At 43.5% G+C, this 26,460-nt stretch overlaps 1 protein-coding gene across 1 annotated transcript in view; it reads right to left on the bottom strand.

The window, feature by feature from the left end:
* LOC144509436 (myomesin-2-like) overlaps positions 1 to 26,460 on the bottom strand; it is a 118,877-nt gene that overhangs the window by 24,068 nt on the left and 68,349 nt on the right. The window contains exons 20-29 of the mRNA XM_078238314.1: positions 24,780 to 24,894; positions 23,051 to 23,207; positions 20,089 to 20,195; positions 19,963 to 20,007; positions 12,154 to 12,290; positions 8,714 to 8,858; positions 5,672 to 5,731; positions 2,840 to 2,907; positions 2,595 to 2,705; positions 1,342 to 1,429 (exon numbers count right to left, since the gene is read on the bottom strand). Of these exons, the coding sequence (XP_078094440.1) occupies positions 1,342 to 1,429; positions 2,595 to 2,705; positions 2,840 to 2,907; positions 5,672 to 5,731; positions 8,714 to 8,858; positions 12,154 to 12,290; positions 19,963 to 20,007; positions 20,089 to 20,195; positions 23,051 to 23,207; positions 24,780 to 24,894 (1,033 nt within the window). The remainder of the gene's footprint in view (positions 1 to 1,341; positions 1,430 to 2,594; positions 2,706 to 2,839; positions 2,908 to 5,671; positions 5,732 to 8,713; positions 8,859 to 12,153; positions 12,291 to 19,962; positions 20,008 to 20,088; positions 20,196 to 23,050; positions 23,208 to 24,779; positions 24,895 to 26,460) is intronic.

The following is a 26,460-nucleotide window of genomic DNA, read 5'->3' as shown; positions in this document are numbered from 1 at the left end:
ATCCACATACTAAAGTCAACTCTACTGGAATCAAATCGTAATGACCACATGCTTCATCATTTACTCCTCGGAGCCAAGGACTACTCCCTTTATACAAAATAAATGAAAGGCCATATTCCCAGATGACCATAGGCTGCTCATCCCTTTGCGGGGGAGAGCTGACTGGTGGTGATTTAACCTGAGGATCACCACACCTCAGGAAAAAGGCAAGGTTGAGAAGGCGGAGCCTTCATGAATAACCTCAGCCAGTACAGGAATTGAACCCACAATGTTGGTGTCGCTCTGCATCACAAACCAGCCATCCAGCCAACTGAGCTAAACCATTGCCCATGGTCCTGTGGCTGTTGACTGTTAATATGGAGACCAGCACCAAAAAACACCGAAGCATTTACCCCCAGTTACTTTAATTCAACAAATGGCTGTTACTGGGCAGCACATCAATAGGCATGGGTTTATGCCGGTCCATTGGCTTGCATTGTGGAGTACAGCCAATGGAGGAAGAAATGCAGACCAGTTGTGTAGAGTTTTGGTCTCCTTAGTTAAGGAATGATCTAAATGCATTGGAAGGAGTTCAGAGAAGGTTTACTGGATTAATACCTGGAATGGGTGGGTTGTCTTACAAAGGAAAGGTTAGACTGTCTAGATTTCAAACACTAAAGCTCAGAAGAATAAGAGGCGACTTGATTGAAACACGTAAGATCCTGAGGGTATTGACTGGGTCGACGATGAGAGGATGTTTCTCCTTGTGGGAGAATCTGGAGCTAGGGGTCACTGTTTTAAAATAAGGGGTCCTCTATTTAAGACAGAGATGAGGAAATTATTTTTCTCTCAAAAGGTGATGGAGGCCGAGTCTTCAAATATTTTTAAGGCAGAGGCAGATTCTTGATAAGCAAGGGGGTGAAAGGTTAATGGGGTAGAGAGGAATGTGGGGTTGAGGTTACAGTCAGATCAGCCATGATCTTATTGACTAGCGGAGCAGGCTCGAGGGCCGAGTGGCCTACTCCTGCTCCTAATTCATTTCTTCATATGTTTATATCGGTTGTCTGTGTTAAAGCACAAAGCAACAATGAGTCAACAGCCGGAATTCTCCGGCCGTTCACGCCCCGCTGCCTTTGCAAGCGAGGATGGAGAATTTGGCACTCAGCAAATCTCCATTCACTGCAGCGGGACTGGAGAATCCTACCGGCGTGAACAGCGGAAAATTTCAGCCAATGTTTTAATTCTTTCATAGGATTTGATGTCATTGGCAAGACCAGCATTAGTTGCTCATCCTTAGTTGCCTTTGAGAAGTTGGTGCTTTGTCGCTGAAAACTTAAGAATTTTAATTACAAAACTTTATACCTTGGTTGAGCATCTCGAAAACACTAGAATCTTGCCCCCTTTCATCCGTCACTAAGGCTTTGTAAACTCCTTCATCCTTCTTAGACACCTGGAGAGAAAAAAAAATCTGTAAAAGCCAAAGAAGATGCAATGGGAGAAATACGCTGGGATTTTCCTCTTCAGAGTGGGATACTGGTGGGGTTTCTGCTTGCTTCTGTGGATCTGCCCCAATCTCTACTCATTTTCCAGGGTAGGTTTCATTCTGAAGGCTTGGTCATTCCTGGTAGGATTGCTAAAAATGACAATGGAAAATCTCGGCGGTGCGGTACTGGGAATACTCCTGCAGCACCTGAAGACAGTAAGAAGTCTCACAACACCAGGTGAAAGTCCAACAGGTTTATTTGGAATCACGAGTTATTGGAGCGCTGCTCCTTCCTCAGGTGAGTGGCCAGCGCTCAGGAAGGAGCAGCGCTCCGAAAGCCCATGATTCCACATAAACCTGTTGGATTTTAACTTGGCGTTGTGAGATTTCTTACTGTGCCCACCCCAATCCAAGGCTGACATCTCCACATCATAGCACCTGAAGAGGCAGTGAGAGGCCTCAAGAGGGTCAGGAGAGGCTGGGTGAAAGGTGAGGAGACTGCCATAGGGCCTTTCTCCCCAAGGGAGTCCCTACCATCACGCCCTGTGACTCCTGGGATCTCCTTTCAGCTGCCAAATGATAGCCCAGAGACAGTTAATGTGTCAGGTTAATAACCTTATGAAATGTCATCGATCTGAAACTGTTTTTCTCTCCACAGATGCTACCAGACCCACTGAACATTCCTTTCATTCTCTGTTTTTATTTTTGGTACAGTATTTTCCGTTCCTGTATTAGAACTGAGGAGATGAAAATATTTTGAATAAAACTTACAAAGATTTTTCTATATTGGCACAGAGCTAGGCAACTGTTTCTACTCCCTCTCTATTAAAGTTCACTGGAACATGTTTTTATAGCATCATCAGATAAGTCACTGGGACAAACACAAACAGTTGTACATTGATACCAAAACTAATAAAAGATCCAAGGGCTTTGAAGTCGGGACTCCAGAAAAGCAAATCCGCATTGTCTGGTGATTTTAACTCCCACGCCTTTGTATAATTTCACATGTTTTAAACGTAAACTTTCTGAACTGGACTGTTGGGTAGGGAGTATAAAGCAAAAAGTTTTAGCTTTCTGATAGACCCTACCCAGGAATGGGCACCAGCAAAACAACACTGCTGGCTTTCATTACCTTTGAGATTGAAAGGGAACTGATACCACTCTCTGAATCATATGTAGCATCCGTTATTTGTTTCCCATCTTTGCACCATTCAATACTGGTCTGGGTCTTTGTATTTGACACCTGTTTAATGAACACAGTAACATCAGTAGAAATGTAGACTCACACCAGCAGTTCTCATTAAATAATTTTAAATGACACTAAAACAAATTACATTTAAGTTATACACAATTTCTTCGCACGGAACATATTCCTACCTTACAAGTGAGAAGGAGATTACATTCTTCTGTTACTTCCCAGTGCAAGTACTTCTCAAAATAAGGCCCTGAAAATTTTGGTTGAATAAATCATAGATATTAAATGCAACAACAACTGAATTATTAAAAGTATTCCTTATTTTGAAGTGTAAAAGTTTCACTTTGGAATAACAGATATTTAATCTAAAAATGGGTGGGTTTGGTTCAGGAGGGAGGTTAAAAAGCTAAAAGTTTGAAACAGGAACCCAACCTTAAGATGTTTTCAACAGAGGTAAGATGACAGACAGGTGATTTATTTGCTTGAAGGCAGCAGGTTGGTCACTTAAATACTTTAACGAGGCTGCATACCTTCAGTAACAGCAAATTATTTTTAACCACAGTTCAAGACCAGCCTTTGGAAGCCCAAGAAGTGAAAGGAGATGAGCGGGCTAATCGTCTTTACAGCATTGCTCGTGGACCAGAAGGAGCAAGAGTATTTTCTATCCTGTGAACCCCACTCACTGTGCCCTGCTTGTGCCCCCTCTGTGATCGGATTACTCTTGATCTCTATTTACCCCACCTCTGCAATGCCTCGATTGCACCTCAAAACTGCCACCTACCGCTTTGCATAATTGACACCCTCCCCACAATTAGAAACCTCCACCATGCCCCCTCCCTCCCTCCATGATCTGTCACCCCTTCACCAGAGTGTAGCCAATTCTGATTGCCTGAGGACAAACAAAGTATGTAGCATGGGCCTCAAACAATGGAATGGTCATTTATTTTTGTATCTAGTAGGCTCAACTGTACGGGCGCACGGGGGCACAGTAGTTAGCACTGCTGCCTCACAGCTCCAGTGACCTGGGTTCGATTCCCGACTTGGGTCTGTATGGAATTTGCATGTTCTCCTCGTGTCTGCGTGGGTTTCCTCCGGGTGCTCCGGTTTCCTCCCACAGTCCAAAGATGTGCAGGTTAGTTTGATTGGCCATGCTAAATTGTCCCTTAGTGTCTGGGATGTGTAGGTTAGGGGGATTAGCATGGTAGATATGTGGGGTTTTGGAGATAGGGCCTGGGTGGGATTGTTGTCAGCGCAGACTCGATGGGCTGAATGGCCTCCTTCTGCACTGTAGGAATTCTATGATTCTATGATTTACATCTGAAAGATAGGTGCATTCTGGCCTAATCCTCATGCCTTTTTATTGCAATTTTTTAAAAATCAGAAAGTCTTATTAAATATAGTTTGTGGTTTTAATAACAATTACTATTTATTTTGAAATATCAAAGCCATTTTCTTGGTGCTGAGATTTAAAAAAATATAATGGCCAAAATTCTCTGGTCTCGTAATCCCACTGCCGCTGCCAGTGAGAATGGAGAATTTAGCGCTCAGCCAAATGTTAATTCACAGCAACGGGACTGGAAAATCCCAGCCACAGGCGAGGTCAGAGAATTTCAACCAACACGCTTTTTAAAAATCTATTCATGAAATGTCTTGAGATGTTTCTTTAAGTGAAAGGCATTGCTATAATTGTGATCAATAAAATGAAATATTAATTTCCAATGCAAAATACTGACAAAGCAACCAATATAAAACCTAACCCCTTAAATCCAGAGAATGAGAAAGTGTCAGACCACAAACTAAATCTTCCATAAGTGTGACTGGAAGAGAGAAATCAAATGCATACATTAAGCTAAAGAATTGTCAGGTATGTTTAAAGTAGGTTCCAAGTAGGTTTTTCTAAATGGGGAAAGGCTTTGGAAATCTGAAGCACAAAGGGAGTTGGGAGTCCTGGTTCAGGGCTCTCAAAATTAATGTGCAGGTTCAGTCGGCAGTTAGGAAGGTAAATTCAACGTTAGCATTCATTTCTAGTGAGCTCGAATACAAGAGCAGGGATGTACTGCTGAGGCTGTATAAGGCTCTGGTCAGACCCCATTTGGAATATTGTGAGCAGTTTTGGGCCCCATACCCAAGGAAGGATGTGCTGGCCTTGGAGGGGGTCCAGAGGAGGTTCACAAGAATGATCCCAGGTATAAAGGGTTTGTCATATGAGGAGCGGTTGAGGAGTCTGGGTCTGTACTCGATGCAGTTTAGAAGGATGAGGGGGGATCTAATTGAAACTTACAGAATACTGAGAGGCTAGAGAATACTGAGTAGGAGAGGCTAGAACTCAAGGGCACAGCCTCAGAGCAAAGAGACACTCCTTTAAAACTGAGATGAGGAATTTCTTTAGCCAGAGGGTGGTGAATCTGTGGAACTCATTACCACAGAGGGCTGTGGAGGTCAGGTCATTAAGTGTCTTTAAGACAGAGATAGATAGGTTTTTGATCAATAAGGGGATCTAGGGTTTGGGGAGAAGGCATGATTGAATGACAGAGCAGACTCGATGGGCTGGATCTTATGGTCTAACAAATTTGTATCTATGTTACCTAAAGGAAGGTTGGGGATCAGAAGCTTTGTAATCCTCCTGGCTTTCATTTTATTCCTTTATTGCAAAGCAGGAAATGGTCCAACCTGTAACTAATTTCATGCTGAGTATCAAGTATGATTTTGTAAGTTTCTTGTTTTGTAAACTCTTTGTGGTTCTTTTGCCAAACGTTGGGAAAATTGAGGAGGAACTAAATGGGAGAAAACATTCTTCATTTGGTTGATTTAATTTGAGTAAAAATAATCATTCTGCTGCAAAGCAAAACTGGCTACATCGTGACCCATTGTGTAAATATAACTAACAAGGAAAGAGTTGTAACATAAAACTGTAAATTAGTAACAAAATCAGGGGGCCAATGACCTTGTGTTAAGGCCCTTCACCTTCAATGTAACTACACAGATAATGTCAGTGACATTTTAGACTTTGTTACCTTGTTTTCTCTTCCATTCATTCCTTTGGAAATTACATTCTGCTAAAACATCTCGGAACTCTGAAAAATATCAGACGCAGCATTTTAAAGTGTTTTAAGTTTCATTTCAGTTTCTTTTAATTGACAAGCAAGAACAAATTTTTTGTTAGAGGGAGAATTCCTGCCTCAGAGTCAGATAGTTCAAATTTGCATTCTGGACTGACACCCACCGGGATATGAGAGTTCAGTGGGGTTGTGTGGGACCCCTCATCATGTGGGATATGGGAGTCTATCACACCTTCCTGCCATGCAGTAGTATCTAATAAAGATGATTATTTGGTGCAGTTTGCCAGACTGTCCTTGGAACAGTGAAGTAATGAAAGCATTCCCGGGCTGGTTGACAGAATATGTGCACACACTTCACGATAAAACAAATCACCTCTCAATATTTCCTCAATGCAAGGTGGATTTTCTGTTGCATGACTGGCTGGAGAAGTTGATAGACTTTTAAAATGCAAACTGTTCACTGAGATAGGTAGAGTTTTCAACATCAAAACATCAATATCAAATCCCAATTCCACCTGTCCAATCGAAAACTTGAATATTGACATTGCTTCTGCCTCAGCCACTGCTTCTTTAAGTGACTGAACCCTTGGCTTGAGGAGGTTTCTCTCAGCCCCTCTTCAATTTATGATTTAATCTGTGATCCTTCCTTCGTGATCCCTCAACTACTGGAGTCAATCTGTTCCTAGCCACCAGGTCCCTTACTTATACATTTTAAACACTTTGTTCAATTTCCTGTAGCGAGGTTGTCCCTTTTCTTGCTGAAATCTGCCCCAATCTGATCTGGCTGTTTTAGTTTTTGCATCTTTCCCCTTTCTAGTTGGAATTTAAACTATAATTACCATGTTGTGATCGCTCTTCCCAAGGTGCTCACACAGATTTAACTTACCCTGATCCATTTTATTACTCATATTAGTGTCAAACTTGCAGATTGGAAAATATAAGAAGTTAGTAGAATGTATTCCATGTATTTTTTGTTATTTATTTTTTGAGATGTGGACATTATTGATAGTATTCATTGCCCAATCACTGATTGCCCTTGAACTGAGTGAAATAGCTCCTCAGAGGCTGGTGTCCCTTCACCAGATTCCCTTTATTTACAAACTCGATTCCACTCCCAAGACTGCTTCAGGTACAAAGTCAGAATCTGGAGTGTCAGTTGACCTGACACTCCCATATCTACGTACAGGTGAAGCTCCCTGATTGGGCAGGAAGTTATGGACTCAATCAGGAAGCTCATACTTCAAGAAGCAAACCTCATGGGGGTTGTTGAAGTCATTATACTGAGGGCAGTTAAATGCCAATCACATTGCTGTACATCTGGAGTCGCATGCAGACCAGACCATGTAAGGATAACAGATTTCCTTCCCTAAAGGACACTGGTGAATGAGATGGGTCTTTACAACAATCAATCAATCAAAGGATGGCACGGTGGTACAGTGGTTAGCACTGCTGCTTCACAGCTCCAGGGACCTGGGTTCGATTCCCGGCTTGGGTCACTGTCTGTGTGGGGTTTGCACCTTCTCCCCTTGTCTGCGTGGATTTCCTCCGGGTGCTCCGGTTTCCTCCCACAGTCCAAAGATGTGTTGGTTAGGTGCATTGACCATGCTTAATTCTCCCTCAGTGTACCCGAACAGGTGCCGGAGTGTGACGACTAGGGGGTTTTCACAGTAACTTCATTACAGTGTGAATGTAAACCTACTTGTGACTAATAAATAAACTTCAACTGATACTTGGCATGGTCATCATTACTGAGACTAGCTTTGTATTCCAGATTTTACTAAGTGAATTTAAATTCCATCAGCTGCTGGGATGGGATTTGAACCCACGTCCCCAGAGCATTAGATGGGGCCTCTGGATTACTAGCCCAGTGACATTATCACTATTCCACCCCCTCCCCCTGTTGTACTTTGCTCTGTAGATTCCAAATACCAGGTAAATGGTTCATGCTCATAAACAGGAAACAACCCTTTTCCATTATTCGCCAAGTTAAAAATAAAGTTTAAAAATATGGAAAACATCCGATACAAGGTGCTTCATACAAGAAATTAATGATCTCTAATGGGGAGAATTAAGGGACTTGATGGAATACACATTTTGAGGAGATTTGTAAAGATGAGGGACTCAATTTAGGGAATGAGTTCCACACTGTAGGGGAAATCTATAAGATTCCAGAGTCGGGAAGTTGAGGGTATGAGCTGGACACAGAAGTGGAGAAGAATTCAAAAGTTGGGGCCCTTTGGGGGAAGTTAAAAACCTAATTTTATTCAGTGCTTTGGGACATGGGGCTTAGTGAAGGTAAATAGGAAAATGGGAATGATAGGCGGGTTGGACTATCATCGGGCATGTGGGTGATGAAGCTTTCAATCATCTAAAGCTCTTTGCAGAATACTGAGGAGATGAGCTTGGAGATAATAAGGCCATAGGTGAGGTTTACAGCAGCTGTGAGGCCAAGGAGGATGAGGCAATGTTGTGGAGGTTTTTTGAGGAATGGGATATGAGAATTGAAATATGATACATACCTGGTTTCCTCCCACATAAGAAGTTTAACACCAGGTTAAAGTCCAACAGGTTTCTTAGACTTAGACTTCTTACCGTCCAACGCTGGCATCTCCACATCATTCCTCCCACAGTCCAAAGATGTGTGGGTTAGGTGCATTGGCCATGCTAAATTGCCACTTAGTGTCCCGGGATGCATAGGTTAGCGGGGTAAATATGTGGAGTTATGGGGATAAGGCCTAGGTGGGATTGTTGTCGGTGTGGACTCAATGGGCCGAATGGCCTCCTTCAGCACTGTAGGGATTCTATGGTTCTAACTGAAGCTCAGTTCGAAGTTAAATCAGAGGATTTGTTGAATTCAGCATGGAGTGTGGGATTGCTATCTTGAATTAGAGTTACAACATGGAAATTCCATCATTTGTTGGACTTCATTAACTTTCATGAATGTAAAAGTGCCAGTATAATTCAAGAATAAATGAAAGAAAATAGACATTAACTTACTGTCAGCAATCAGCACCAATGTGAACTGACCCTTAGCTTTCCCATCCTGCAGCTGGGCTGTGTAGGAACCTTCATCATTTTCAGAGAAGTTTGGAATGATAATTTCTATAATCCCGTTGGCCTTATCAAAATTAATCTTGTGAGTCTGTTTGGAAAAAAGTGCATTCTTGTCACTTTCTTTTAGAACTCCAAACTTTCATTCCCTCTCTTTATTTCTTTTATTTTTTATTTCATTTGACCCACTGTAATTTACAGCCTCTGCATTGTTTATTTCACAATTCCTCATGTTAGTTGGTTAAGTAGATATATAATTGTTTGTTATTTGCTCCTGGGATCTGTTGTCCTCTTTTCTTTATTGTGACACTGTCAGCTCGCACTTGCCACGTAAAAAATGTATCACTGAAACATAAAGGCCAGGTTATAGATTTGTCTGTGGATGTCCTGCTACCTTGAATTATAGTCCATTAATATAAAGGTCAATATTATTATTCAAGTCTGGCATTGATACAAGACACAATTCTCGCAATTGGACTCAAAATTCAATTTAGATGAATAGAACTGACTGAAACTCAATGATCTCTGCCGAACGCATTATGTTTGCTCCCAGCTATTATCAGTTTCAATAGAATTAAGTTTCAGCTGGAAGCAAGTCATAAACTAAAGAAGAAGGTTCCAGAAACCAGGAAATGGGACTGAAGAAGCTTCCAGGAAGACAGTGATGTCAAAGAACAAGGACAGGAATTGAAAACAGGTCCTGTCCAGTGAAGTTAAATTACGGGGCAGATGAAAAGACTCTGAATTAAGGAAGTAGAGCTGCAGGAAGCAGATATAAAGTTAAAAAGGCTTGCAAGATGGCAGAGAATCTGAGGAGAACACTAAAAGTTGGTGACTCCTTACTATGAGCCTATGACACAGTGGCGTTCCGTCGCCATGGCTGGGCATTTGAGAGATTGTACGGAAGGTGAAACTTGACTGCACACTGTGATCCAGGGGACAGGAACATCAGAAGGAGAGTTTGCCACCCTGGAGGTGGATCTTTGGTGAAGACATCTGAGAAAAGATTCAAGGGCATGTTCTTCAAGGACTGAGACCAGTTGGCTCACAGTGTGACAAGCATCTGATGGAGAAGATCCTGAGGGACAGGATTTATGAGCATTTAGAGAGGTTTAGTATGCTCAAGAATACTCAGCATGGCTTTGTCAAAGGCAGATCATGCCTTATGAGCCTGGTGGAGTTCTTCAAAAATGTGACTAAACACATTGACGAAGGGAAAGCGGTAGATGTGGTTTATATAGATTTTAGCAAGGCGTTCGATAAGGTCCCCCATGCAAGGCTTCTAGAAAAAGTGAGAGGGCATGGGATCCAAGGGGCTGCTGCCCTGTGGATCCAGAACTGGCTTGCCCAAAGGAGGCAGAGAGTGGGTATTGATGGGTCTTTTTCTAAATGGAGGTCGGTCACCAGTGGTGTGCCCCAGGGATCTGTTCTGGGACCCTTGCTGTTTGTCATTTTCATAAATGACCTGGATGAGGAAGTGGAGGGATGGGTTGGTAAGTTTGCCGACAACACGAAGGTTGGTGGGGTTGTGGATAGTCTGGAGGGATGTCAGAAGTTACAGAGGGACATAGATAGGATGCAAGACTGGGCGGAGAAGTGGCAGATGGACTTCAACCCAGATAAATGCGTTGTGGTCCATTTTGGCAGGTCAAATGGGATGAAGGAGTACAATATAAAGGGAAAGACTCTTAGTACTGTAGAGGATCAGAAGGACCTTGGGGTCCGGGTCCATAGGACTCTAAAATCGGCCCAGCAGGTGGAGGAGGTGGTTAAGAAGGCGTATGCTGTGCTGGCCTTTATCAATCGAGGGATTGAGTTTAGGAGTCCGGGGATAATGATGCAGCTATATAAGACCCTCATCAGACCCCACTTGGAGTACTGTGCTCAGTTCTAGTCGCCTCATTACAGGAAGGATGTGGAAAAGATTGAAAGGGTGCAGAGGAGATTTACAAGGATGTTGCCTGGATTGAGTGGCATGCCTTATGAGGATAGGCTGAGGGAGCTCGGTCTTTTCTCTTTGGAGAGACGTAGGATGAGAGGAGACCTAATAGAGGTGTATAAGATGTTGAGAGGCATAGATCGTGTGGACTCTCAGAGACTTTTTCCCAGGGTGGAAATGGCTGCTACGAGAGAACACAGGTTTAAGGTGCAGGGGGGTAGGTACAGGGGAAATGTTAGGGGGGAGTTTTTCACACAGAGGGTGGTAGGCGAGTGGAATCGGCTGCCGTCAGTGGTGGTGGAGGCAAACTCAATAGGGTCTTTTAAGAGACTCCTGGATGAGTACATGGGACTTAATAGGATGGAGGGTTATAGGTAGGCCTAAAAGGTAGGGATATGTTCGGCACAACTTGTGGGGCCTAAGGGCCTGTTTTGTGCTGTAGTTTTTCTATGTTTCTATGTTTCTAAATTGATAAGAAAGCTGTAGGAGTTGTTTTGGGGTCTCAGAGTGTGGTGTATCTGACTACCATTCGTGGTTTACATGGGCTGTGTACTTACTGTGAACATTAAGGTATAAGATAGGTTTTGTAACTTGCATTATTCTTATGAATCTGTATATATCTGTAACAGTATAGTTGGCGTGAAGAAGTTGTGTAATATAGTTCTTTCCTTGTTTAATAAATATTTTGCTCCAGCCCTACAATCCAACAAGATGTCTGCATTCCTCCAATTGTCATGACAACGGATTGTGGCCTCGAATTACTAACAGGCATATCAAACTTTTAAATAAGACTTATATCTTTAAAAGGGACAAACATCTCAAAGATGAAAAGGTAAATGCTGAGAATGTAATTCAGTGACTATCGGGTAAATTCCTGTGTGGATTATACTCAGTCCCGTGACAGACCATGGAATGTTGCACCTGGAGGGTTTCAAGGGATTCCAGAGAGAAAGACACTTCAAAGGAAGAGATGCAATGCAAAACCTGAACTAAAATCTCCTGTGGAAATAATGAAGGCTGATTACAGAAGATAGGAGTGTAGGGGAGGGGGTGGGGGGGGGGGGGCGGTAAATTGTATCAATTTTCTTTTTATAACTCTCCTGTTTAGTGCCTTAGACATTTTACTACATTAGACACACATATAAATACATGTTGTTGGTGTTAGTACTCGGAACACATCTCCATGGAGAGAGCTCTTACTTACAGGAATAATTGTTAGACAATTGTTCGAAAATGATCAAACAATTAATGAATGAAGAGTTGACAATTTAGGAGAATGGAAGATGTTGTTAGGTATATTGTAGTAAAATATTTCAATGAATTAGTGACATCTAAAGAGTGGATTTGCTTAAACTAAAAACACAATTTAACCAAACAAAAAAAAAGCCACAGGAAAAGGGAGTGCCAAATAAAATATTTTAAATTGTAACTATGAAACAAATGTTACCGGAGTGCTTGAAACTTCTTTCTCATTGAAGATTAATCGTAAATGTGCAGCTGGAGATAAACTCTCGACCTGAATCCAGAGTCGAACACCATCCTTCCCAAGGAGCTCAACAGCCCAATTCGACTTCACTTTAATTACTGAAAATAACACAAACCAATTGAACTGTTGACAGTTTTTTGATTTAAATCACATATAAATGACAAATCCACCGTAGCTTTACTGGCAACAATACCTCTGATACCTTCAACATCCTGGGGGTTACCATTGACCAGAAACTGATCTGGACCAGCCATATAAATATTGTGGCTACAAGAACAGGTTGGAGGCTAGGAATGCTGTGACGAGCAACTCACCTCCTGACTGCCCAAAGCCTGTCCACCATCTACAAGGCACAAGTCAGGAGTGTGATGGAATACTCCCCACTTGCCTGGATGAGTGCAGCTCCAACAACACTCAAGAAGCTCAACACCATCCCATCTTTGGGCAAAGAAATGGCAGATGGAGTTCAATCCAGATAAATGCGAAGTGATGCATTTTGGTAGAACTAACGTAGGGGGGAGCTATACGATAAATGGCAGAACCATAAAGGGTGTAGATACGCAGAGGGACCTGGGTGTGCAAGTCCACAGATCCTTGAAGGTGACGTCTCAGGTGGAGAAGGTAGTGAAGAAGGCATATGGCATGCTTGCCTTTATAGGACGGGGCATCGAGTATAAAAGTTGGGGTCTGATGTTGCAGATACAGTGGGCGGCACGGTAGCACAGTGGTTAGCACTGCTGCTTCACAGCTCCAGGGACCTGGGTTCGATTCCCGGCTCGGGTCACTGTCTGTGTGGAGTTTGCACATTCTCTTCGTGTCTGCGTGGGTTTCCTCCGGGTGCTCCGGTTTCCTCCCACAGTCCAAAGATGTGCGGGTTAGGTTGATTGGCCATGCTAAAATTGCCCTTAGTGTCCTGGGATGTGTAGGTTAGAGGGATTAGTGGGTAAATATGTAGGGATATGGGGGTAGGGTCTGGGTGGGATTGTGGTCGGTGCAGACTCAATGGGCCGAATGGCCTTTCTCTGTGCTGTAGGGTTTCTAAGATCTAAGATGTATAGAACGTTGGTTCGGCCGCATTTGGAATACTGCGTCCAGTTCTGGTCACCACACTACCAGAAGGACGTGGAGGCTTTAGAGAGAGTGCAGAGGAGGTTTACCAGGATGTTGCCTGGTATGGAAGGGCTTAGTTATGAGGAGAGATTGGGTAAACTGGGGTTGTTCTCACTGGAAAGACGGAGGATGAGGGGTGACCTAATAGATGTGTATAAAATTATGAAAGGCATAGATAGGGTGAACGGTGGGAAGCTTTTTCCCAGGTCGGTGGTGACGTTCACGAGGGGTCATAGGTTCAAGGTGAGGGGGGGAGGTTTAACACGGATATCAGAAGGACGTATTTTACACAGAGGGTGGTGGGGGCCTGGAATGCGCTGCCGGGCAAGGTGGTGGAGGCGGACACACTGGGAACGTTTAAGACTTATCTAGATAGCCACATGAATGGAGTGGGAATGGAGGGATACAAAAGAATGGTCTAGTTTGGACCAGGGAGCGGTGCGGGCTTAGAGGGCCGAAGGGCCTGTTCCTGTGCTGTATTGTTCTTTGTTCTTTGTTCTTTATCCAGGACAAAGCAGCCCACTTGATTGCTACCCCTTTCACAAACACTTAATCCCTCCACCACCATCACATGATGGCAGCAATGTATATAATCTACACGGTGCACTTGAGGAACTCACCAATGTTCCTTAGACAGCACCTTCCAAACCCATGACCATTACCATTTAGAAGGACAAGGTTAGCAGACACCTGGGAACACCACCAGCTGGAGGCTCCCCTCCAAGTCACTTACCATCCTGACTTGGACATATATCAACTGTTCCTTCACTGTTGCTGGGTCAAAAACCTGGAATACCCTCTGTAACAGCATGGTAGATGTACCTACACCACCAGCACTGCAGCGATTCAAGAATGCAGCTCACCACTACCTTCTCGAGGGAAACTAGGGATGGGCAATAAGTGATGGCATAGCTAGCCTATATCCACATCCCATAAATGAATTTTTAAAAGTACATTGTAGTTCCATCAATTTTTGCATAACTATATTTATTTCTGGCAGATCTCTGATGATGTTGTTCATGCTTAATAAGAGGGGCACACCATTTATTATTTTGCAAGTTAGATGGATTTATATTTAAGTCAGTCTGTTTTTTTAGATCACAAAGTATAGAAATATCCTAAATAATCAGAGCTTGAGGGCAATCAGCCTTTAATGACTGTTTGATGATGAAAGTTTGGGGATTTCAAGCTGCCTGGAAATTTCCAGCTCCACGTCAGAATACAAAACGGATTCACTCCCTTTTCATGAACACATTTGATCCTTGAGATCAAATTGAGATATACAAGATGATAAAAGGTATGGATAAAGTAGACATGGAGCGAATGCTTCCTCTTGTGGGGTGTTCTAGGATGAGAGGTCATAGTCTTGGGATAAGGGGTTGCAAATTTAAAACAGAGTTAAGGGAAAACTACTTCTCTCAAAGGGTTGTGAATCTGTGGAATTCGCTGCCTCAAAGTGCGGTGGATGCTGGGACAGTGAGTAAATTTAAGGAGGATTTAGACAGATTTTTAATTGGTCATGGGGTCGAAGGGCTATAGGGAGAAGGCAGGAAAATAGGGATGAGGAGCATATCAGCCATGATTGAATGGTGGAGCGGACTCGATGGATTGAATGGCCTCATTCTGCACCTATATCTTATCTTTGAAGTGTGACATTTAAAATGTGAAGGTATTTCTCTTACTATTTATACTGATAAATATATTCACATATAAATATATATGAATATATTTATCGGTATAAATAACCAGTGAGATCGAAGCATGTAACAAAATGTAGCTTCAACAGTTGCTCACAATTACAAATCCACATTATTAATAGAGATATTTCCCAGCCTTTTGTTACAATAATGAACACCAATTCGAGTTTTCAATGAGATTTGACAAAACTGTCACATAACAGAAAACACTGGAAAATCTCAGCTCCTTGAGAGTCTGGATGACCCTTACTCAGAGATAAAGATGTCTTCAGCTCTGATGAAGAGTCATCCAGACTTGAAACATTGCCTCTATTCTCTTTCCACAGATGCTGCCAGGCCCACTGAGATTTTCCAGCATTTCCTATTTTTGTTTCAGATTCCAGCATCCGCAGTAATTTGCTTATATAAAAGTCTAAGTCAATCGGCATGTTGGAATACCCATAAAATGTTACAGAATAAAGTTAATTAAGCCAATCATCAATCCTCATGTGTCTATTTATCATTTGCACACATCAAATAAACTTAGGCTTTACAGAAATAGACTCATGTTGAGAGGGTTATATGGATAGATTGGAGAAGATGTGCGAACATTCTTAGAGAAGAGAACAAAGAACAATACAGCACAGGAACAGGCCCTTTGGCCCTCCAAGCCTGCACCGATCATGTGTTCCTAACTAGACCATCCGTTTGTATCCCTCTATTCCCAGTCTGTTCATGTGGCTATCTAGATAAGTCTTAAATGATCCTAGCGTGTCTGCCTCAACCAACTTGCTTGGTAGTGCATTCCAGGCCCCCACCACCCTCTGTGTAAAAAACGTCCCCCGCATATCTGTATTGAACCTTGCCCCCCTTACCTTGAACCTGTGACCCCTTGTGTTTGTCATTTCTGACCTGGGAAAAAGCTTCCAACTGTTCACCCTATCTATGCCCTTCATAACTTTATAAACTTCTATTAGGTCGCCCCTCAACCTCCGTCTTTCCAGGGAGAACAACCCTCGTTTACTCAATCTCACCTCATTGCTAATATCCTCCATACCAGGCAACATCCTGGTAAACCTTTTCTGCACTCTCTCCAAAGCCTCCACGTCCTTCTGGTAGTGAAGATTGAGAGGAGTTTTGATTAAGGTGTATAAAATCATGAGGGGTCTGGACTTTGGGCAGAGTAGATAGAGAGAAAATGTTTCCATTAGGTTGAGAACAGGAGTGAGAGACAAAAAAGAGCCAGAGGCAACACGAGGAAACACCTCTTTAACACAGAGAGGGGAAAGGTTCTGGCTGAGAGGGTGGTGGAGGAGGGCACTACCACAGCTTCCAAAAGTGAATTGGATGGGAAGGGGAAAACATTGTCAGGCCATGGGGAAAGGATGAGGGAGTGGGACTGGCTAAATTGCTGGTGCTTGGGTTTGATGGGCTGAATGGTGTCCTTCTATGCTGTAAAGTCTAATTAAATGTAACCTAACCGATAGATTAGAAGCTCTCAGGCTAGTTATTACACAAGTTAGATTAATGACAAGAATGCAATCCAATTTCATTTTACGATCCAAGTTAAAGGAATAAAGAAATGCCATTTGCCAGTAATTTGAAGGTGCCCAATTTTGGGAGGTCACAGTGGTGACTAGGATAGACCCTATCCCAGTCACCTGAGATAAGGTCTATCCCAGGTGACTGGGGCCAGAGGGAGCAGTGCCAGGCATTGTCTGATGTGCGGCCAATCTGAGGCTGAAGGAGGCCTCCTGCTCCCCCTGGTTCCACACACAAATAAATATATTTTAAACACTTAGCTTTTGGTTGCTGCTGAACAGTAACACAGCACGGTGACACAGTGGTTAGCACTGCTGCCTCACAGTACCAGGGACTCGGGTTCAATTCCCAGCTTGGGTAACTGTCTGTGCGGAGTCTGCACATTCTCCCTGTGTCTGCTTGGGTTTCCTCCGGGTGCTCCGGTTTTCCCCCACAGTCCGAAAGATGTGCTGGTTAGGTGCTTTGGCCATGCTAAATTCTCCCTCAGTGAAATTGAACAGATGTTGGAGTGTGGGAACTAGGGGATTTTCACGGTAACTTCATTGCAGTGTTAATGTAAGCTTACTTGTGACACTTAGAAATAAACTTAGAAATAAATTTAACAATGGTCAGGTCACATTAAGGACTGGTTCATAATGAGCATGTGCTGCCTGCTGCCATTTTGAAGACTCGGCAGGTTATTTGGTGACTGATAAACAGGCATTATGATTTCATAATTTTAGGCATGACATCTAAAGCTTCCTTTAAATCGCATTTGTTGAAGTTCTCAGTACAGTCACCAATCCATTGTTACTGTATCTGTAAAGCAATTTCATTCCCAGCACAGTAGCCTGACAGATGTTTGTCAGGATTTTAGTAGACCTTTCTACGAAGGGAAGGGTGGGTCCACTCAAGGACAGTGGAGGGAATTTGTGTGTGGAATCAAAGGAGAAGGATGTGGTGGATGGTAAGTGTAGAAAGGAGAATGTTGACATTCTAGGACATATTGAAGGGAGGAGGTATTGGAGGTTTTGAAAAATATTAAGGTGGACAAGTCCCCAGGGCCAGATAGGGTTTATCCCAGAATACTGAGAGGGGCGAGGGAAGAAATTGCTGAGGCCTTGGCCAAAATCTTTCTATCCTCTTTAGCCACGGGCGAGGTACCAGAGGATTGGGGAGTAGCTAACATCGTTCCTCTGTTTAAGAAGGGCAGAAGAAACAATGTGGGAAATTACAGGCCTGTGGGACTTACATCAGTGGTGGGGAAATTATTGGAGAAGATTCTTAGGTTCAGGATGTACTCACAGCTGGAAGAGAATAGGCTTATTAGCGATAGGCAGCGTGGTTTTGTGAAGGGGAGGTCGTGTCTCACAAATTTGATTGAGCTCTTTGAGGAAGTGACAAGAAAAATTAACCCAGGGCAGGGCAGTGGTTGCTGTATAATGGACTTTAGTAAAGCCTTCGATAAGGTTCCTTGTGATGAAGTCATATGGGATCCGAGGTGAGCTGGTACGATGGATACAAAACTGGCTTGGGCATAGAAAGCAGAGAGTAGCAGTGGAAGGGCACTTTTCTAACTGGAGGTCTGTGACAAGCGGTGTTCCACAAAGATCAGTGCTGGGGCCTCTGTTGTCTGTAATATATAGAAATGATTTGGAGGAAAATGTAGGTGGTTTGATTAGTAAATTTGCAGATGATACAAAAATTGGGGGAGTAGCGGATAGTGAGGAGGATTGTCAGAGGATGCAGCAGGATATAAATCAGCTGGAGACCTGGTCCGAAAGATGGCAGATGGAATTTAAACCAGACAAATGTGAGGTGATGCGATTTGGGAGGTCTACTGTAGAAGGAAAGTATAGAGTAGATGGTACAGCCCTTAGAAATATTAGCATACGGAGGGATCTAGGCGGCAGATCCACAGTTCCCTGAAGGTGACAACTCAGGTGGACAAGGTGGGCAAGAAGGCGTATGGCATGCTGGCCTTCATCGATCGGGACATTGAGTATGGGAATCGGAAAATCATGTTGCAGCTGTATAAGACTTTGGTTAGGTCGCATTTGGAGTATTGTGTACAATTCTGGTCGCCACACTACTGGAAGGATGTTGATGCATTGGAAAAGGTGCAGAAGAGATTTACCAGGACGTTGCCTGGTTTGGAGGATATGAACGATGAAGAAAGGTTGAACAAACTTGGATTGTTTTCATTGGAGTGTCGGAGGATGAGGGGGGACCTGATAGAGGTTTACAAGATTATGACAGGCTTGGATAGAGTGGATAGTCAGAGTCTTTTTCCCAGGGTCAAAGGGTCAATTACTTGGGGGTATAGGTTGAAAGTGAGAGGGGGAAAGTTTAAAAGAGATATAATAGGCAAATCTTTACACGGAGGGTGGTGAATGCCTGGAACGCGCTGCCGGAGGAGGTGGTAGAAGCAGATTCTATAACAACATTCAAGAGGCATCTGGATAGATACATGAATAGGCAGGGAATAGAGGGATATGGACCAGGTAGAGGCAAAAAATATTAGATTGGAGAGGCATCTCTGTCGGCACAGACTTAGTGGGCTAAAGGGCCTGTTCCTGTGCTGTACTGTTCTTTGTTCTTTACTTAATGTAAGATCGCTTCATGGTAAAACAAAGGGAAGCCAGCATTATTAACCTAAGATTTATGGTCAAATTCAAATTTTTGCATTGGATAAAAGCAAATTACTGCGGATGCTGGAATCTGAAACCAAAAGAGAAAACGCTGGAAAATCTCAGCAGGTCTGGCAGCGTCTGTAAGGAGAGAAAAGAGCTGACGTTTCGAGTCCAGATGACCCTTTGTCAAATTTTTGCATTTTATTCTGCTGTAGATTTTCAACCTTTCTCATTAAAGCTTTTTCTCAAAGAAAGTTTTGCCTTTCATGACTACAGGACATTCCAAAGCAGTTTACAGCCGCTGGCGTACTTTGAAGCGTGGTCACTGTTGTAATGTCTGAAATGTGGCAGCCAATTTGCACACAGCAAGATCCCATAATGTGATAATGATGAAATAGTCTTTTTTTGTGATCTTAATTGAGGGATGAATATTGGCCCAGCCCTGGGGAATAACTCCCCTGTTCTTCTTTAGAAAAGCACCATGGGATATTTTATGTCCACCTAAGAGGGCAGACAAGGCCTCAGTTTAACATCTCAGCCAAACCTCCAATAATGCAGCACTCCCTCTGTACTGCCTGCGCGGATCAGACAAGAACAATGGTCAGCAAAGTTAATAACAAGAAGCTTTAGCTCAGGTTGGCTCGATGGCTGGACCATGGTGTTGATGATGTAGGTTCAATCTCCGTACCAGCCGAGATCATTCTTGGGCCTACTTCATCCTGCTCCTTACAGATATTAGCCATGATCAGCAACCCTCAAACAACAGGATGTTACGAGGAGAGATATCACCATCATATTTCAACAGCAGAATAACAGCGGGAAACACTTACCTGGGTTTCTTTTTTGATGGCTCAGTTTCTTTAAATTCTGCAGCTCTGAAAAAAAAAGTTTTAATTTAACCTTAAAATTAACGAGAGGACTAATTTACTTTGCTAAGATTTGAGCTAACAGTTTACCTTCATCTGTTAGAGTATGACTGGCTGAAACTCCATCAGTCCCGATTACTACGACAGAGTAAGTTCCCAAATCCTCCTCTGAAGGGTCAACCAAGAACAGTTTAGATCTGGAAAAGAGAGATTCATGGTCAACATAGACAGCTCTTCATTTTGGTAACACTGCCCCAGAATTATTACATTTTCTAATTTGTACTTGACATAAGAGATGGACATTGTAGAACGGATGCCCCTGTGCAATTAGACAGAGTAAGAAGTTTAACAACACCAGGTTAAAGTCCAACAGGTTTATTTGGTAGCAAAAGCCACACAAGCTTTCGAAGCTCTAAGCCCCTTCTTCAGGTGAGTGGGAATTCTGTTCACAAACAGAGCTTATAAAGACACAGACTCAATTTACATGAATAATGGTTGGAATGCGAATACTTACAACTAATCAAGTCTTTAAGAAACAAAACAATGGGAGTGGAGAGAGCATCAAGACAGGCTAAAAAGATGTGTATTGTCTCCAGACAAGACAGCCAGTGAAACTCTGCAGGTCCACGCAACTGTGGGAGTTACAAATAGCGTGACATGAACCCAATATCCCGGTTGAGGCCGTCCTCGTGTGTGCGGAACTTGGCTATCAGTTTCTGCTCAGCGACTCTGCGCTGTCGTGTGTCGCGAAGGCCGCCTTGGAGAACGCTTACCCGAATATCAGAGGCCGAATGCCCGTGACCGCTGAAGTGCTCCCCAACAGGAAGAGAACAGTCTTGCCTGGTGATTGTCGAGCGGTGTTCATTCATCCGTTGTCGCAGCGTCTGCATAGTTTCCCCAATGTACCATGCCTCGGGACATCCTTTCTTGCAGCCTCTGTTGTTAAACTTCTTACTGTGTTTACCCCAGTCCAACGCCGGCATCTCCACAATTAGACAGAGGCAGAGAAATGCCTAAAGTGAGTCATAGAATCCCTTCAGTGCACAAGCAGGCCATTCGGCCCATTGAGTTTGCAATGACTCTTCGACAGAGCATCCTCCTCAGGCCCTATCCCTATAACCTCATGTCTTTATCCCACTAATTCCCCTAACCCACATATCTTGGGACACGCATGGCCAATCCATCTAACCTGCACATTGTTGGACTCTGGGAGGAAACCGGAGCACCCGAACGAAATCCACACAGACACGGGGAGAGCGTGCAAACTCTGCACGGACAATGATCCAAGGCCGAAATTGAACCCAGGTTCCTAGTGCTCAAAGCAAGCATTTGATTTGCAGTAAATTAATAAATGAGTCTTTGGATTCAGAATGAATGTGGGAGGATGGAGGAAGATTTCTCCTGGTTATTGTCTGTTACTGACATTGGAAGCAATGGTGGAATATTTTCCATATTGACTTTTTTCAGTTAAATAATCGAGAGTTTTTAAACAAAATATTTGATTTGCTGGAATCAGAAATCCGAGCAAATTTTTCTGTTATATTTATGAAGTCACTAATACATTGCAATCAGAAAAAAAATCTTCCCTTTAGGCTAAACTACAGGACATTAAACCACTGTAACTCCAGGCTCAAGGACTATTAACATGCTCGACTGAATCCCCAAAAAGGGACACTAACATTGAATTATTCAGTAGTTAGCAACAATCATGTCTACTCAGTAACTATTCCCCACACAATTCATTTAACTGGCCACCTCTGTAAGTGGGATGCAGAGTTTATTCTGTAAATAACTGTGTAGTTTCTCTTCAAAACAGGTCATATTTCTCACAAGTGCAGTAACCTTCTGTGGTGAACCATCGTTGGTTCCCACTGTGGGATCGTTCTAATGTTGTTGTTGGGTTGTTCTAATGTTGTTGTTGGGCTAGGGTGGGATTGATACACCTGTGGTTGTTACTGTTGTGGCACATCCCAGTCGGGCTCCGCCTCCTGGGAGAGGTATAAGACCCCCTGCTCGGGCGGGACCTCTTCAGTCTGGGATAGTGTGTTAAAGTTCTGTTAGTTCCATTGTTAGTTAATAAAAGCCTTCTTTTACCGAAGCTTTGTGCCTCGTGTCCAATTGATGCACATCACCTTCGAAAATAGAAATTTTAATCAACTTCACTCTCTGGATTGCTTTATCTGACAGGGTAAGTGAATGGATCTGAGACACCTCCAACATTCAAGGATTGTTACTGAGTTCTTCAGACAGCACTGGATAATTATTTTAAAAGATATTTCCCAGTTATTAAGTAGGAGTTTCTTCCTCATGTCATTTTTTTCTTCGCATGTGCTAAAAGTTTTCTAAGGCAACTGAAAAGGTTTACATGGAAGATAAATCAGGAAATAGAAAATAAATTGTTGTAAACATGAAGACAGATGAATAAATGAGACTGCAAATGACAATAGAACAATTCAAAACTGAACAATTCCTTCTCAGTTTGCCAGAATTTGTGATCAACTCTTAGATCATTGAAATGGTGAAATTGAATTTTCTAATACTAGAATCAAAGAATAGAATCCCTACAATGAAGAAGGAGGCCATTTGGCCCATCGAGCCTGTACCCACAACAATCCCACCCAGACCCTATCCCCGTAACCCCATGTATTTACCCTGCTAATCCCCCTGACATGAAGGGGCAATTCAGCATGACCAATCCACCTAACTTGCATCTAATCTTTGGACTGTGGGAGGAAACTGGAGCTCCCAGAGGAAACCCATGGAGACATGGGGAGAACTTGCAAACTCCACACAGACAGTGACCCAAGCCAGGAATTGAACCCGGGTCCCTGGCGCTGTGAAGCAGCAGTGCTAACCACTGTGCCACCGTGCTACCCATGTGCCACTGGATGTAACTTAGCACACAGTCAAACAGCCATCAACACTGGATCTGAGGCCAAGACAGACTGGGAGTAACCAGGACAACTAAGTTACTGCAATGTTGATCATGATTCTGTTTTATTGCTCAATGTTCATTCTCAGACTGAAGTTTGAGAATGTTCCAGATTCTTACATGTCTTCATCTGTTTCAATCTGCACCCTCTCGGGGTTTGTAATTTCTTGGTAATCCTTGGACCAAATAAACTTTGGAGCATCAGTAGCCTCAGGATTCTTCAATGCCAGGAAAATATTCCCATCATCATCCACACCAACGTCTAACTCTGTGGTACCTGTGGAAAATAACACACCTGCCTCATATCAGGTTTATATACAATTTATTTACTAGTTTAACAATAGCGAATACACCGGGCTGGGTTCTCCTGACCCGTGCCTCCCCGTCACTGCGGCCTGTTATTTGGTGGTGGCAGAGGTGGCTCACCATTGCTAGTTGGCAGGATCTTCCTGCAGCGGGCAGGACAGGTGAGCCATGCAAAACCATAGACAGTGGTTGGACCAGAAGATCCCACCAGCTGCCAATGGTGAGTCATCTCTGCCTCCAGAAAACACGCCGCTACGGGGTGTGGGGGGACTTGGGGGGGGGGGCTGGAAATTTCCGCCCAAGGTATTACAATATGATTTGTAGGTTAGTCTGATATAATCTTGATTAATGTTAGCCTCTTTCCAGTTACTAGTTAATTAGATCACATTGGTACAGTCTTTCAGTTAAGTGGGATGAAAGTACCCGTCATTTTGTACCGAGTACACAAAGGTTACAATTCTCATGGGCCCGGAACCTCCTCGGAGCGGCAATCAGCAGCAGAATGACGGAAAGCACCTGTCTCATCCCACCTTCCTGACTCCGGCTGGGAGAGACTGGAGAAGCAAAACAGCCCCCCACCCCCCGACTCCAATGGCGAAGGTATAAGGAGGGGAGCGAAGGAGGGCACCCCCCCTTTTTATGACACTAATTGCTGTAAAGCAGGTGAGTTTGGAAGTCCCAATGAAAATGAGAAGGTGAGTTTCTAAGATCAGTGGATGGGATGTGGGAGTGATGGCCAGAATTGGGGTTGGAGGGACGGGAAAGACCCTGGAGGGTTTGAAAACAAGGATGAGAATTTTAAAGTCAGGATGTTGCCTGACCAGGAGCCAGTGTAGAACAGCGAGCACGAGGGTGATAGGGGAACGAGGGTGATAGGGGAACGAGGGTGATAGGGGAACGAGGGTGATAGGGGAACGAGGGTGATAGGGGAACGAGGGTGATAGGGGAACGAGGGTGATTGGGGAACGAGGGTGATAGGGGAACGAGGGTGATAGGGGAACGAGGGTGATAGGGGAACGAGGGTGATAGGGGAACGAGGGTGATAGGGGAACGAGGGTGATAGGGGAACGAGGGTGATAGGGGAACGAGGGTGATAGGGGAACGAGGGTGATAGGGGAACGAGGGTGATAGGGGAACGAGGGTGATAGGGAAATGGGATTTTCTGCAACTCGAGGAGCAGAATTTCTGATGACCTCACATTTCTGGAGAGTAGAATTTGCTTAATGTCTTGTTTAAAGACAGTGCAGCACTCCACTCAAAGGTCAATTCTGTTTCTTGTGCTTAAAGTTCAAGAGTGGAATTTGATCCCACAACTTTCTAATGATCAGAGTCAAGAGTGTTACCAGCTGAGCCACTAACCCCTTGCACAAGTATACAGTTCAGTGGAATCTGTATTAGCTGAGATTCCAACACTCCTGTTGTCTGCGTCCTCCATTTCCTGCCACTGTGATAGTAACAAATAGTCCAGTACATTCTTGTTTCAGTTATTGGTGTAAACCTCAACAAAAATGAATTACTCTCAACATGGAGCAAGACACCATACCTGGTCTGGTTTCTGTCCGAACTGGGTCAGAGGGCAGCGACGGAGGACCAGTTCCAGCTGAATTTAATGCAAATACTCGGAAACAGTAGGTTTTGCCTTCTTCCAAGTGAGATATCTGACAACATTGAACAAAAACAGCTTGGTCACACAAATATCATTAACTCCACTGCTGGATAGGTACTAGCACCTACTCATGTGTAAAGCCTTTCCTACTCCCTCAATACTTGGCAAATAGTGGCACTGTTAATTCAAATTTCGGAAAGCTTCAACTGTCGCTCTCAGCATGCAAGGTACCAATTGTCACCTTCTCCCAGGAAATAAACTGGAACACCCTGCAAATCACAACTAAACATTCTGTTACTTCTCCGTGTGGCTTGAATGATACTTGGACTCCAAAAGTTATTCTACAGGGGGAAATTAAACAAAGTAAATCCGTATTCACTGGAATTTAGACTGTTATGGGGTGATATGATCAAAGCTTTGAAGATATTAAGGGCAGTCATAGAGGTTTACAGCATGGAAACAGGCCCTTCGGCCCAACTTGTCCATGCCACCTTTGTTTTTAAACCCCTAAACTAATCCCAATTGCCTGCGTGTGGCCCATATCCCTCTATATCCATCTTACCCACGTAACTGTCTAAATGCTTTTTAAAAGACAAAATTGTACCCGCCTCTGCTACTACCTCTGGCAGCTTGTTCCAGACACTCACCACCCTGTGTTTGAAACAATTGCTCCTTTGGACACTTCTGTATCTCTCCCCTCTCACCTTAAGCCTATGCCCTCTAGTTTTAGACTCCCCTACCTTTGGGAAAAGATATTGACTATCTAGCTTATCTGTGCCCCTCATTATTTTATAGACCTCTATAAGATCACCCCTCAGCCTTCTATGCTCCTGAGAAAAAAGTCCCTGTCTATCCAGCCTCTCCTTATAACTCAAAACCATCAAGTCCCGGTAGCATCCTAGTAAATCTTTTCTGCACTCTTTCTAGTTTAATAATATCCTTTCTATTTAAAGGGTGACCAGAACTATACACAGTATTCCAAGTGTGGTCTTACCAATGTCTTGTACAACTTCAACAAGACATCCCAACTCCTGTATTCAATGTTCTGACCAATGAAACCAAGCACATTGAATGCCTTCTTCACCACTCTGTCCACCTGTACTCCACTTTCAACATGTACCCCGAGATCTCTTTGTTCTGTAACTCTACCCAACATCCTACCATTAACTGAATAAGTCCTGCCCCAGTTCAATCTATCAAAATGCATCACCTCGCATTTGTCTAAATTAAACTCCATCTGCCATTCGTCAGGCCACTGGCCCAATTGATCAAGATCCCGTTGCAATCGGAGATAACCTTCTTCACTGTCCAGGAGAAACTATTTCATCAGGTTGGGGTGTCTAGAACCATGGGGCACAGTCTCTGACCCAGACCTTTCAGGAATGCAATGAGGAAACATCTCTTCACATAACGAGGAAAAGGAACTCCCTTCTACAATCAGAAATTGATGCTAGATCAAGTGTTAATTTTAAAACTGAGGTTGATCATTTTTTGCTGGCCCAGGATATTAAAGGATATGGGGCAAAGTGGGACATACAGGGTGGAATTTTCCTGTCCCGTCCGCCACGGGAATCATAGCGGACCATGCAAATATCTGTTGATCTCGGGCTTGATTTCC

The sequence above is a fragment of the Mustelus asterias genome, chromosome 21 (assembly GCF_964213995.1).
Source record: "Mustelus asterias chromosome 21, sMusAst1.hap1.1, whole genome shotgun sequence".
Lineage (NCBI taxonomy): Eukaryota > Metazoa > Chordata > Chondrichthyes > Carcharhiniformes > Triakidae > Mustelus > Mustelus asterias.
This window is presented reverse-complemented; position numbering and strand designations above follow the sequence as displayed.